The following is a 14,051-nucleotide window of genomic DNA, read 5'->3' as shown; positions in this document are numbered from 1 at the left end:
CCACGGACCACCGCCATGCCCAGGACACCCCCTGAACACCGCCCCGACACGCCCCCGACACGCCCCCCCCCCCCCCAAGCAAAGCCCCGGCAGGATTTACGCGCGCAGGGCTTTTAAAATCTACCCCTAAGCTTTTAACCCTCAGTTCCCCCCAGGCTTTCTTGAATCCCGTGGCCAGGTTTACCTTTCCCTGTGAGGCTGAGCCATGCATTAACCCAACTTCTTCTTCATTTATTTACTTAAAATATTTCTGGCCTGCCTGACCACAGTTCTAGGTAGGGTTACAATTAAAAATATTCATAAATCAAGTAATTTAAAACATAAAAAGAAATCTCATTCAGAGAGTTTAAATCTAGAAAGAAAAGTGAAATTTGTGATTTGTCTCAATATTTATTTCCTCAGAAGCAACATTCGGCCCAAGCCATTTATGGGTTTACGTAAGATATCAGCAGACACTCCACTGCAAATCTTTGAATAGCAAAATAACAGTTCAGTAGGATGCAAGGGAAGGTATGAGATTAGAATCCCACCATGCCAGATAAACAATGAGCCTCTCCAATGCAGAGATGCAGTAAATGATAACCACAAGTTGTACAGGCAAGATTGGTAATCAAGGTTCCTGCTTTGCAGAACTTATAAGTTGACCATCCCATATACTAGGGTTTTTTTTTCCTCATTCTGGGGTCGATGCAAAAAAAAAAAAAAATATGCGCTGAAAGCGGGCGCTGAGTGTTCAGCGCTGAAAGCGGGCGCTGAGTGTTCAGCGCCTGCTTCCCAATGCGCCCCTAGGGCGCCATGTAATATTTTAATTAGGGATTGCACTGTCAAGGAGGCACATGGGTCAATTGCACAGCCCTAGCACCTTCTTGTCAGCCGGCGCCCAGGAGTGGTCGGCTGTCTGTGGCCGTCCGCCAGTTAAGAAAACGGACACCAAATTTATTGGCGTCCGTTTTCCTAATCGGCGCACAGCCATAGGTTCAGAAAACGGACACTGGTTAACTGAACGTCCATTTCTCGAACCTGACTGCAGGCACTTTTTTTTAAAAAATATATATTTTCTAAAATCTTTCGTTGCTCTGACTTAATATTTCCATGATATTAAGTCGGATGATGTACAGAAAAGAAGTATTTTGTATTTTCTGCTTTTCTGTTTCAACTTGTTGGGGCGCTCAGGAATTAACGCCTGCTCCAGGCAGGCGTTAATTCCTGAGTGCAAAAATGTGCGTACTGGATGCCCTTTTTTTTTTTTTTACTGCATGTGGAGTGAATAACTAATAGCCTCATCAACATGCATTTGCCTATGATGAGTGATATTAGTTTCCCAGCGCGTTGGACACGTGTGGTGGAGACGCTAATCCCCTTACAGCATAAGGGGCTGTGGGCGTGCCCACACAATCCGTGTCCAACTGCGGGTGAAACCGCGCACAGCCGAGCATCGCACTGTATTGCATCGGCCCCCCCCCCTCTGTGTTTTTAGGGAAAAATCAAGCCCGTCATCAGACTAGTAATGAGAGATCCGGAACAGAGATGAACATTGCAATAATTGCAGGAATAGTTTTGCCCCTTACAACATACAATAATGAAAAAAAAGGCTGTTTTAAGCATTTTAATTCTCTGTGCTTATTTTTAAAACATGCTGCCACCAGTACAGTCTAAGCATACCACTAAACATGTAAATGTAAGTTACAAGCATCCCCAAGCATGAAGAGATTTCTTTCCTTTTCAGCCTTTTTGGGTCAGGAAGGATTTTTTTTTTTTTTAAATTCAGGAAGGGAACAGAAAGGATTATAAAATTCCTTTGGGTTTACTTCTACCCTCAGGCCACTAGGGATGTGCATGCATAACATCCATTTCAGCGGGTGCACACTTACCTCGCTGACTTTCTAGTACAGGCGTGCACTTTTAATAAGCAGTTACACGCACACTCTCCGTTTCCTGCCTGTACTAGAAAGTCCGAGAGCTATGTGTGCACCCGCAGAAATGGATGTGACAAATGATCGTCCCTATAGGATTACCCATCATCAGCTCGTTACCCAAATTCTGGTTTCTTCTCAATGCTTGAACTTAATGGGTTGCTGCCAAATTTTTTTTAATGCATATAACTATATTTGGAGGTACGGTATTTTTTTTCCAAATATTTGTAAATATATACAACCACCAATATAATGCCACTGTTTGTAAAATTATGAAGGCATATGCAATTATAAGCAAATGCCCCATATATTTTTCTATATGTGTATATGTATCCATATATCCACATGTGCAACATTTTTCCTAGATTTATGGAGCTATGTGAGCCGTGTAAATATGTGCCTATGCATGAAGTGAGGGGGGAAAGCCAGAGAGTGCAGGACACAAAGGGGCGGATTTTCAGAGCCCTGCTCGCCTAAATCCGCCCAAAACCGGGCGGATTTAGGCGAGCAGGGCCCTGCGCACCGGTAGGCCTATTTTACATAGGCCTACCGGCGCGCGCAGAGCCCCGGGACTCGCGTAAGTCCCGGGGTTCTCCGAGGGGGGCGTGTCGGGGGGGGCGTGTTGGGGGCGGGCCCGGTCGTCGTGGCGTTTAGGGGGCGTGTCGGCAGCGTTTTGGAGGCGGGTACGGGGCGTGGCTACGGCCCGGGGCGGTCCGGGGGCGTGGCCGCGCCCTCCGTACTCGCCCCCAGGTCGCGTCCCGGCGCGCAACAGGCCCGCTGGTGCGCGGGGATTTACTTCTCCCTCCGGGAGGCGTAAATCCCCGGAGAAAGGTAAGGGAGGGGTGTAGACAGGGCCGGGCGGGTGGGTTAGGTAGAGGAAGGGAGGGGAAGGTGAGGGGAGGGCATTAGAGGATTCCCTCCAAGGCCGCTCCAATTTCGGAGCGGTCTTGGAGGGAACGGGGGTAGGCTGCGCGGCTCGGCGCGCGCCGGCTATACAGAATTCATAGCCTTGCGCGCGCCGATCCAGGATTTTAGTGGATACGTGCGGCTCCGCGCGTATCCACTAAAATCCAGCGTACTTTTGCTTGCGCCTGATGAGCCAGCAAAAGTACGCCTATTCGCGTTTTTTGAAAATCTACCCCAAAAGGTGGCTTTTAAAAGCCCGGCGTGTGCCAAAATCAGGAGGTACATGCACAAGTCGGGTTCACGCAGGCCCACCGAACTTTAAATGCCGCCCGGATGCACGCATATTTTTCGGTGTGCATACATCTCAAAAGTTTGGGGTTTTTTTTAAAAAAAGGGGATGGGTTGAGGGCATGGTCTGGGTGGAGCATGGGTTTTTCAAATGCTTACGCATCTAGGCGTGCACCCAGATCCCCTACCTCGCAAGTTTACTTCTGCTATGGAGAAGGTGTTAGTTAAAAAAGAAACAAAGAAGAGTCATTTCTGATGGGCTTAAAGGAGAGCAAGCTGTCAAATCAGGGGGTGGTTCGGAGGAACTAGATGTTAACTGGCCGGATGCACTGGTGAAACTGGCTATGGCTTGCACGTGAGTCCTTTTTAAAATTCTCTGACTTATGAGGTTGAATCAGGATTTATGTGACTAGGCATGCTGCTGCCTAAAATTAGTCGCATATGTGCGTGTACCTAGGGCCAGATTTTAAAAGGGTTACGCGCATAAGATAGGCGCGTAACCCTTTTAAAACCCCCCCTGCGTGCGCCGAGCCTATTTTGCATAGGCTCGGCGGCGCACGCAAGCCCCGGGACGCGCGCAAGTCCCGGGACTTGCCTGGGGGGGGGTGTGTTTTCGGCTCAGGGGTGTTTCGGGGGCGTGGCCGAGTGCGTAAGTTACTATTGCCCGGAGGCAGTAGTAACTTTTCAGATAAAGGTAGGGGGGGTCTAGATAGGGCCAGGGGGTGGGTTAGGTAGGGGAAGGGAGGGAAAGGTGTGGGGGGTGGAAGGAAAGTTCCCTCCAAGGCCGCTCCGATTTCAGAGCGGCCTCGGAGGGAACGGGCAGCGCGCGCAGGGCTCGGCGCACGCAAGTTGCACAAATGTGCACCCCCTTGCGCGCGCCGACCCCGGATTTTATAAGATACGCGCGGCTACGCGCGTATCTTATAAAATCCAGCGTACTTTTGTTCGCGCCTGGTGCGTGAACAAAAGTACGCGTACATGTAGAGTTATAAAATCTACCCCTAGTGTATTTTAAAAACATTGGTGAATGTGCGCATGCAGATTATAAAATCACCATGTCTTCAGCGTGCACTGATGCACATGTGCCAAAATATGCCCGTGCACCGTATTGAAAGTAATTGTACCTGCTAAAAAGTCCAGTTTGAGGACTGAGTGTTTAGTGCAAATTTGAGGCAGCAGTTGGTAAAATAGATGGGACATCGGACATACCAGATAGTCAATTAGACATCAAAAACAATGACAGTAGAAATTAATCAATTTTATGAGGACTTTTCTTAATGGGGCTTTCAACATTTAATGGCCGTAAAATATTAGCTTTTATCTTTTAGGGAGCTTTTGCTTTTTTTTTTAAAGAATTAATGAACCTACCCCTATATTCATGAAAATGCAGTATCGCAGGCCTAACATCCGTGATAAGAAAAAGGGGTGTGTTCAGGGTAATTTTAGAGGTACTACATCATGTGGTAAACTTATTCCACCCTATGATACTTCCTATTTTGTATCTTGCGGAGAGGGAGAGAGAGAGAGAGAGAGAGAATATATCTATAAGGACCTCATAGTAGCCAAGTATTTCTATCTCTATAGGAGGGACAGCTAATAGCTCAAGGTGAGGTGTTGGTGGTGGTTTAGGGGCCAGCTTTTCATGCATAGTGAGACGTACGAACAGAACAGTACACCTTGGTGAAGATTTGATGCCACCCTAGCTTGATGGTACCTAGGATACCATCAAGCTAGGGTGAGATAACATAGTACAAAATTTCATCTTTGTGAGACTTTCCTCACTCCAAATGACATCAAATCTTCACCAAGGTGTACTCTTTCCTAATCCTGCCCCTTCCCAAAATTTACATTTGTGCCATGTGATACTGCTATTACCTCATTTTGATGAATGACCCTGTTTGTGAGCAGCAAAAAATGTGTCAAATGTTTCCAATATGAAAAGAGAACTTTCTAAGAAGAAAGGAACAGGTTTCACATGTAAAACAAGTAATGTCTGGCATTTTAGGTTCTTATCTTGGAATTTAGGAGTGACATGGCAGGACTTTGGCCTGGTAGGCATTTGATGAATTTGAAAAATCTCGCCTAAAAATTTAAAATTTCCCAACATATTTCAGGAAAATCTGATCCAAATCTATAGAAATGCCAGGCAGCTCCACCAATCCTGCCAAATTTATCTTTGCTCATGTCAGACTTTGCCAGCAGTGGACCTTTCATTTTAAAAGAGGTTTTGTTTTTTTTTTGTCAGGGTGGTTCAAAACCTTGTTTACAGCTTTCCATGTCCCCAAATCATATTTCCCAGAATGCATGTGGGTGACTCCCAAGGGAAAACGCAGTTATCGGCCTTGTCCTACGATAGCGTGATTAAAAAATGTAGCAAGGAGGAACATTTTCACTTTGCAGAGGCTGAAAAGCATTTGAAAGCTGGAAGAGCTACGACTTTCTCAAGATGCATGCGAGGAGGACATGAAAGAATTGCTTACAAAAGCATGTGGGGGCTAGGGGGAGTTCTATTTTTTTTTCGCCATTGCTCTAGAAGCTTCCAAGCAGAGAACAATTTGGAGAGATTCAACCTAAATAGAACATTTCCTCAGAATTGCCTCCTTGATTTTCCCGGCGTTGTTCTTCGTGGACACCTCCATCAGGTCGTTGATTTCAGTCTTGGTGTACTGCAGGCGCACAATGCTATACTGGGCAGTCCGTTCCTGTACCATTCCTAATCAAGGAAACAAACATGCACAAGAAACGGGAGCATGAGAAAATTTTAATCAGCAGCGATTAGATTCCAAAAGCGTTTATTCCATTGAGAAGTATCTTCTGACCATGACGGAGAAGTAGCAGAGTGGTGTGTGTAAAAAAAAAAAAAAAAATAGACACAACGGATCCAGGCATACTGCCTCATTATAAAAGTAGTGCCTCGGAAAATTTTCATTTGTGGGGGAAAAAAAAAACTGGCAGAGCCTACTGTGAGGCAAATTGTCAAAGATAAGCAGTTGTGTGCCTAATTGTTCCAATATTTGTAGCCTTGTTCTATGTTTAATATAGGGATGCATCTGCGCAATTGTGATCAGAGGCCTGCTAAAGTTCTAGACACCACTTGAAATAAAAAGGATTTACACCTGTGCTTGTGTTCTTAAAAGCTCACCTGTGTCACTGGATAAATCTTAGGCTGATTCAATAAAAGTTAGCACAGCCTGCAGAGGTCAGCATTCCTTCAGGAAATTAATTTCCTTGCAGGACATGGTCAATCAGGGTTGCCATAGACTGATGCTTTTTACCTAGCCTTTAAACACTATTGTGCAAACTAGAGGCTCTATCAGATTTATAATCAATACAGTGGAACACTGAGATTGTCATTCGTGGGTTTTTTTGTTAAAAAACCTGCTTTTGGATAATGGTATTCCTTCGAGCAGTACCTTCAAACCATATCTGCGGTACTGCATTACGCAGGCCATGGTAACTCATCAGTGCACACTACAGACTTTTTTTTTTTTTTTTTTTTAATCTATTTCCAAGGGCAGGTTCTTCTCTCCAGGCCAACACTGCAGAACCAGTGTGTTCAGATTCCCTGGCAGGGTGGGAATCTTCGTCATTGCTCAGTGTGTCGCGTTAGGATGTATGGCATTTCAGGCTCTGGTTGGGGTCATGTTCTATGGTTCATTGCAACGGTTGGGCTATAGGTGAGGATTATAGGGAGGGGGGGAGGGGGGAATCCCTATAGTGTAGTTGATGAAGGCTTATCGTGCGATAGCTCAATTACAGACCAGTTCTGATTGAGCTCTAAGCCCATAAAGACAATGAATTAATCTGCAGGGTCCAAAAATAGCCCCCAAATCCTGCACCTCATTAAGTATGAAAAAACAAAATTAAATAATCAGCTATCATCATCTCCACTTATCTGTCACAGAAATATATGAAGGGGAGTCTATAAAGAAGGTGATTTTAGATACAGCATCAAAACTGTCAAAATTAACCTTATTTATTGACACCCCCTCGTATATACATACAAGGTTAAAAATAATAAAGTTCAAAATTAGCAATTAGATTACCCATTCTACCACATACATATACATCGATGCGATACCACCAGCTGCACTGAAAAGCAGCATCATGATCAACCTAGATTTACAAAAGAAGGGGCTGAATTAAAGGCAATTTCCGGCATATTTGAATACTTTTGCCTTCATGAATAAATTCAAAACCTTAACAATCGTTGTTTTTTTTTTTTTTTTTAAATTGGCATCCAAGCTTCTTTTATTACCTTCGGCAGTGCCATTGTGTGGTAATGCCTATGAAATGTGACTTGGGTCTTAATGGCTGCAGTTCACTCACTAGAATTGGATTTCTGCTCTGCGTTTGTGAGACGTCAAACTCTTTACAAGAGGGTCGTAAACCAATTTGGTGAAGCCCTTAGTGGAATCTAAGGCTCCATCAAATAGCTTTGCAAACCTTTTTTCTTTGAAAGAATGGGTGAAATTGGTAATGAATCCTGAGAATAGTCCACCAAACCTGATCCATTAAAAATTGCCTTTTCCGGGATGGATTTTTACTGCAAGAAAGATTTTTTACGGTAAGAAAATAAAAAAAAAAAAACATGATAGATTCATGGATTTTTTATGAATTTGAACTAGGCTGAAACCCACCCTGTCTAATAGGGTCATTCTTTATTTTGCGATGTGCCGGTATTGTGTGCAGAATTATTATAATTAGGAGGAGGGGAGGAGTGTGGAGGGGGATTTTTGGTAGAGTTATCTCCTGGTAGCACTGCGGGCGATAATGCTTTTCACATTATTTGCCGGCAGCGCCGCGGGAAATGACACCAGCTTTTCCAGAATGATGAATCTAGGGGTTAGTCTGTTCTTGTTATCGTGTTAGGTAGAGATTGATTTTTATCCTCTAGCTAGGTTTTAATGCCAAACAGACTTGTTTATAATATCTCAGGGACAAATCCTTTTCCCTATGGCACGGCATGATTATTATGACTTAAAAAACACAATTAGTTTAAAAAAAAAAACAACTCCTGCCAGGAGAAGGGGGATATTTTTCCATAAGTTCACCCCATACAGATATCCTTAGAATAAATGAGAACAAACCTTTACTGGTGACATTATTGAAGAGTGGAATGTGGATTACAGTTGGGGCGTCTTCACCTTCGAAGATGTAACAGTCCTTGGGATTAAAGCGGTCAGCTGTATCTATCTCAACCTTGGGAAATGGTATGTTATTTGCTTTGCAGTAATCTACGGTTTGCTTAATACCCTGAAGGATTGAGACAGAGAGAATCAGAGGTTAGAACAAGCTTTTCACAGCTGTCATTAAAAAATGAGTTAATGAAGATTCCAGATCATAAGCTTCAGGAAATGACAATCTTGGTTTTGACTGATTTGCATTTATGGACATGGGGGGAGGGCAATTCTCCTAAAAAAAAAAAAAAAAAGCAGCCATAAAAAATAAACATATATTTAATTTATTTATATAGTAGGGATGTGCAGAGGGACTGCATACGTTACTTTCGGTATTCGTATTCATGGGGGGGGGGCAGATACGTTGCATTCGGCAAGGGGGGGCCCCGATCCGTTCATGCGCTCCATTCTTATTCGTTTCCCAGCTAGAATTTAATTAATTATAACCCCCACCCTCCTGACCCCCCCCAAGACTTGCCAAAACTCCCTGGTGGTCCAGCAGGGGTCCAGTAGCCAACTACTGCACTCACGCTGTCAGCTAATGGTGCCGATAGCTTTTGCCCTTACTATGTCACAGGGGCTACCGGTGCCATTGGTCAGCCCCTGTCACATGGTAGGAGCACAAGATGGTGCCAGACATCCATTGCTCCTACCATTTGACAGGGGTCGACCAATGGCACCGGTAGCCCCTGTGACATAGTAAGGGCAAAGGCTATCGGCGCCATTTTGAATACCGGCAGCCGACGGCGTGTGTGTAGTAGATGGCTCCCGGACACCCGCTGGACCACCAGGGAGTTTTGGCAACTCTTGGGGGATCAGGAGGGTGGGGGGTTTGTTTAAATTTGCTCCTTTAGACGGTCAAATAATTTGGTGAAGATTCGTTGTATTCATGGGAAATTGCGATACGTTTCGCGACGCAATGAATACAACGAATATGGCCCTATACATGGCGGATTGCCAATACATTGCAAATGAATGCACACCCCTATTATATAGCAACATACCCAGGGTACCTTACAATAGCAGAATGGGCTATAGCCATTGCCTCCTCTTTCCTGGCTATGTGAGAAAACAAAGTTTATAGCCTGCCACACAATTGAAAAATCTGAAGTTCTCCCACCTCATAATTTAATTATCTGAAGAAAGCTACAGGGTGCCTGCCTTCAACCACAGCTCTCTATTTCTCTCTGCTTCCTTCTCTAGTCCTTCCCCTCACAAGCAACCTTGGGGCCGATGCAATAAAGTCGTGTAGAAAGCGGGCGCTGAACAGTCTGCGCCTGCTCTCTTAACGCGCGCATGGTGCCCCTAAAGTAGTGGCAGGTAACCCAATACAAAGGGAATTATAATAGTCAATAACTGTTCAAAGGCTTGTACAATTGTTTGGAAGTCTTTTGGATCAAATATAAACTTTAAATGATACGACAGCCAAAATTTATTAAAAAAAAAAAAAAAAACATTGAGAGTGCATTGAACTTAAGCTTTAAAAGGCAAACTAGAATCAAATAAGAATCCCAAGTTATGTGCAGTATACTTAAATGGGACTGAGATTCCACCTATCACTATTGTTTTAGCATGTTGCTTTTCCAAAACATCCTTTTGCTTAGAAAAACAAAGGATTTTGGTTTTCCCAAGATTTAGCATCAAGCGATTTTTCATCTTCCATTCAATAATGATTCTTAGCCACGGCATTCAATGCTGAGTTAAAATTATTATTCACTGGGAAGAATACTTGTATATTATCAGCATAAATATGAAAGAAACTGAAAGCTGGTCCAAAAGGGCATATAATGACCCTAAATAAATATTAGAAAGTGCGACCGATACTATTGAGTCTTGTGGAATACCTGATGCGATTCTGAACCAGGTGGGTGATGTACCACCAGCACAAATTTGCTTTTCTCTGCGTTCAAGATATGACCTAAAGCACTGGATTACTATCCCACCAACCCCTAGTGCTCTCAATTAGTTTAATAATATCAGGTGACTCACAGTGTCAAATGCAGAAGACATGTCTAAAAAGATGGCAAAGACCACATTACCTTGATCAAATTTGTGGACTAACTGGTTAGATACAGAGCACAATAATGTGTCAGTTCTATGGTGTTTCAGGATATCCACAACGAATACGCATGAGATAAATTTGCATGCATTGCCTCCATAGGACAGGCTTGGGAATATTGATCTAATATGTTTCCCAATACTTATAAATAAATCATTAAAAAAAAAAAAAAAAAAAAAAAAATTGAAAGTGCATGCTTCAATCCTTCACCACCTGCAACTCTGCCCCTGAGAATGCATCTTTGCAAAACATATAAAAATACACATTGAATCTCATCCACACATACTTTAACACGGACCAGCCCTGGACATCTTTTTAAGAAACTATTTACAAGCGGACAGTCATGCCTTACGCAGGAAAATGCTTTTAAAAATTTACCCCTGCATGATCAATGACTGCCAAAAGTTCAAGGATGGCAAGAAAACAACCGGCTTACAATTGACCAGTTCAGCTGGCCCAGGCCTACTGCAGATGTGATCCATTGTTAATTATATCATGTTAGGAATTCTAATATTTGACCATTACCAAATGAGGGTCCAGTGCTGGGAAGAATTCAAAAGATATGATGGCTTGCACATTTTGCACTTTTCTCAGAATGCAAGGATATGGTGAATTGATTGCAAGTCCTCCATCAATAAAGTATCGGAGTTCCTTATCTGTGATGTCACTGGGCATGGATCCACCTAAAATAAATAAAGATAATCTTTTGGTGAGAAATCAAGCCTTAATGAGATGACTATGCTGTGATAGGCTTATTTACTAATGCACCCAGAACCTGATAGGGTAAGTCAGTCTACTGTCAGGAAGTCAACTATTCAGAACAATGCAGTTGTTTCTGGTAGGTACTAAATGTAGATCATGAAAACTAAATTATATGCTTCATATTTATTTTTCTAAAAGGACATAGTCTGTACACATTACAGAGTTTAGTGGCAGAGTACATATAAAATCATTCATAATAACATCACTAAAACAAATTTATAAAAATAGCTAAAATACAAAAAAACAATATAGCCCAGTCTCTAAAAGTTAAAAAAAAACCAACCCATCCTATATGTTAAAACTTAATGGTCAAAAGTTCTCAAGGCCTTTTGAAATGTTCTGAAACAGGTAGATAATCATAGAGGCACTGGAAGCAATTTCCAAATAAACTATTTAAGTTTTAACTTATCCAGCTAAGTGCTGGCAGCTGAATATGTGCCCAGGATCATCAACTATCACTTTGCGAAAAAAAACAAAACCTACTTATCCAGCTAAATAGTTAGCAGGCTAAGTGGCAGGTGGGATGAGGGCATAACTGGGAGGGGAGGGGAGCTGAGCTAGTCAGTATAAGTTATCTAGCTAATTCAAAGTTAGCTGGACAGCTTATCTGGCAAAGTCTGGTTATCCCACAGACCTGCCCCTAAAGTTATCCAGATATATTTATTTGGCTAACTTGAGGATAGCCAGGTATATTCAGCGGGGTGCCCATGCCAATTAATATACAGGCTAAGTTAACCGGCTGAATATGGACATCTACATGTCGATTTGTTTAAACTGTAGGTGCAGAAAAGAGGCAGGGAAGGGTAACAAAATGATTACGGGATTGGAAAGGATCTGTTATGAAGATAGATTTGACAGATCAATGCTCTTTAACTTGGAGAAGAGAAGACCAAGAGGAGATTTGATGAAATCATAGGTGTTCGGAGGAAGTTGATAGGGAACAGTAATTCACTTTATGACAATAGTACACACAGGCTAGGGAACACTCAACGAAACTTAACTAGCGGCAGATTGAAAAATAATCCTAGAAAATATTTCAGTCAGTGCAAAATTAAACTATGGAATTTGCTTGCAGATAATGTGGTCAAGACTAGTTCTGAGCTTGAAAAAGATTTGAGCAAAGAGGCATCTATCATACATTATACAGTCGAATGCCATCTCCTGTTTACAGAAATGAGCAGCTTGGAATGGGGTTTCCTCATTGGGATCAGATGGGTATTTCCGAGTGACTCAAGCTAATCACTGTTAGAGAAAGGATGCTAGGCTCAATGGACCATTGCTCTGATCCAGTTGGGTCACTTTTTATGTTCTTGTGGTGTTTTCTCCTCCTTGCAACCTTTACCTAAATATACAGCGTCGGCCTGATTTTAAAAGGCCGGTGCGCGTTAAAACCGGGAGATATGAGTGTGGCTGGGTACCGCTAGGCACTGTCCCGCTGAGGTGCGTGCCAGCAGCCGGACGGCTCGTGCAACTTACTACCGCTCCGGAGAGCAGGTAAGTATTAAAACAACATAAAAAAGATAGTGGGGTTTTAGGAGTCGGGGTGGATAGGTGAGAAAGGAGGCAGGCTAGCTAGGGGGTTTAGAAAGTTCCATCCCGGTCCACTCCTTTATTGGAAAGGACTGGGAGGGAACTGGGGTTCTTATAAAATCCCTCCCCCCCCTTTATGCATGTGCCAATATAAAATCGGGACCCTTTGTCCTTGCTCCCCAGTATTCATTCCTGAGCCTCACCCATCTAACCTGATTAAGTGGTGCAAACCCAATCCTTTGGCCACCAACCGCTCTCTACTCCTTACGCAGGCACCGCAAATGTTTTCAATGCTCGCTGCCAACATGGGCAGTCCAAAGCAAGTTAGCAGCCAAGGGATGAGCTTCCTCTCTGCTTCCCCTGGTGATCCTGGAGAAAGGATTGGAAGGAGAGAACAGGGCCAAGATCCTCTTTCAGCTCCAATCTCTATAAGTGCTCATTGGTTGCTGGTGAGTTTGGTGACAGTGCAGGAGTCTGGATTGGGCAGCATTATTTCTTTACATGTGTGTGGCCATTTGGAGGTAGGCTGCATGGCTGATCCCTACTGGACCAGTCTCTGGGAAGGGTAATGATAAAAGGGGAAGGGGGCGGGGGAACGCTTGCCAAACGGCAGCATTCATAAAGTGAGATGTTCATGAGATATTCAGCACACAATTAAAAAATATATTTTTCATAGCTTCCTCCTCGCTTCATCTTCAAATTTCTTTGGTATTTGATGACAGCATGCTATGGTTTAAAATATGTAAGATATACTCTGAGTTGTTTAATGCATATATAGACATATGGATAACAAGTGGCTTATATTGGCTTGGTCTTTCATTAAAATAAATTCCATGGAATATCTATTCCATAGGGAATAATCAATCCCTGGAAATTAAAAAACAACATTCTGATATTGAAGAAATGATGGTAACATCTTGCATAAATGTTATGGAGCATTATAGGTTTCATATCCTTTCCTATTATTTACGCAAGATATTACTATGATTTCTAAATTTATTTAAAATCATTATTGCTGGTTGTTTGTATGACTGAGATTTCTCCCAGATGCATATTCTGTCATCTCTAACACAACTAAAACCCATCAGGGAGTGGCAGCTCTGCAAGCAGATTTCTGATGGGTGGCATTTACCATAAGCTCAAGAATTGCTAAAGGTATCGACGTTTTCCCTGGATTAATGTCCTGCTTTGAATTTATCGGCCAACAAGGAATTTAAGGTCAGCTCAGCTAGGGTTGCTCGATATTTCATTTGTAAAGCAAGCTCGTGTCTCTGAAACCAGGCCAATGCGCGTTCCCAGTGACAGCTCTACACTTATGGAACTCCTCTGCCTGTAACTTATCAGGCAAACTGAATGTACCAGGAATTTTAAAAGCCTTTTTGTTAAATCTGACATGTGAATGAATGTTCTACC

General features: G+C 43.0%; 1 protein-coding gene across 2 annotated transcripts in view; it reads right to left on the bottom strand.

Moving 5' to 3' along the window:
• Positions 1 to 4,851: 4,851 nt before the first annotated feature.
• LOC115078071 (cytosolic phospholipase A2 gamma-like) overlaps positions 4,852 to 14,051 on the bottom strand; it is a 50,807-nt gene continuing 41,607 nt past the window's right edge. For both annotated transcript variants that reach the window (XM_029580691.1, XM_029580693.1), the window contains exons 14-16: positions 10,872 to 11,029; positions 8,198 to 8,363; positions 4,852 to 5,820 (exon numbers count right to left, since the gene is read on the bottom strand). In XM_029580691.1, the coding sequence (XP_029436551.1) occupies positions 5,678 to 5,820; positions 8,198 to 8,363; positions 10,872 to 11,029 (467 nt within the window). In that variant the 3' untranslated portion in view covers positions 4,852 to 5,677. The remainder of the gene's footprint in view (positions 5,821 to 8,197; positions 8,364 to 10,871; positions 11,030 to 14,051) is intronic.

The sequence above is a fragment of the Rhinatrema bivittatum genome, chromosome 16 (genome assembly GCF_901001135.1).
Source record: "Rhinatrema bivittatum chromosome 16, aRhiBiv1.1, whole genome shotgun sequence".
Classification (NCBI taxonomy): Eukaryota; Metazoa; Chordata; class Amphibia; order Gymnophiona; family Rhinatrematidae; genus Rhinatrema; species Rhinatrema bivittatum.
The sequence above is the reverse complement of the archived record's forward strand: the minus strand, read 5'-3'. Positions and strand labels throughout refer to the sequence as shown.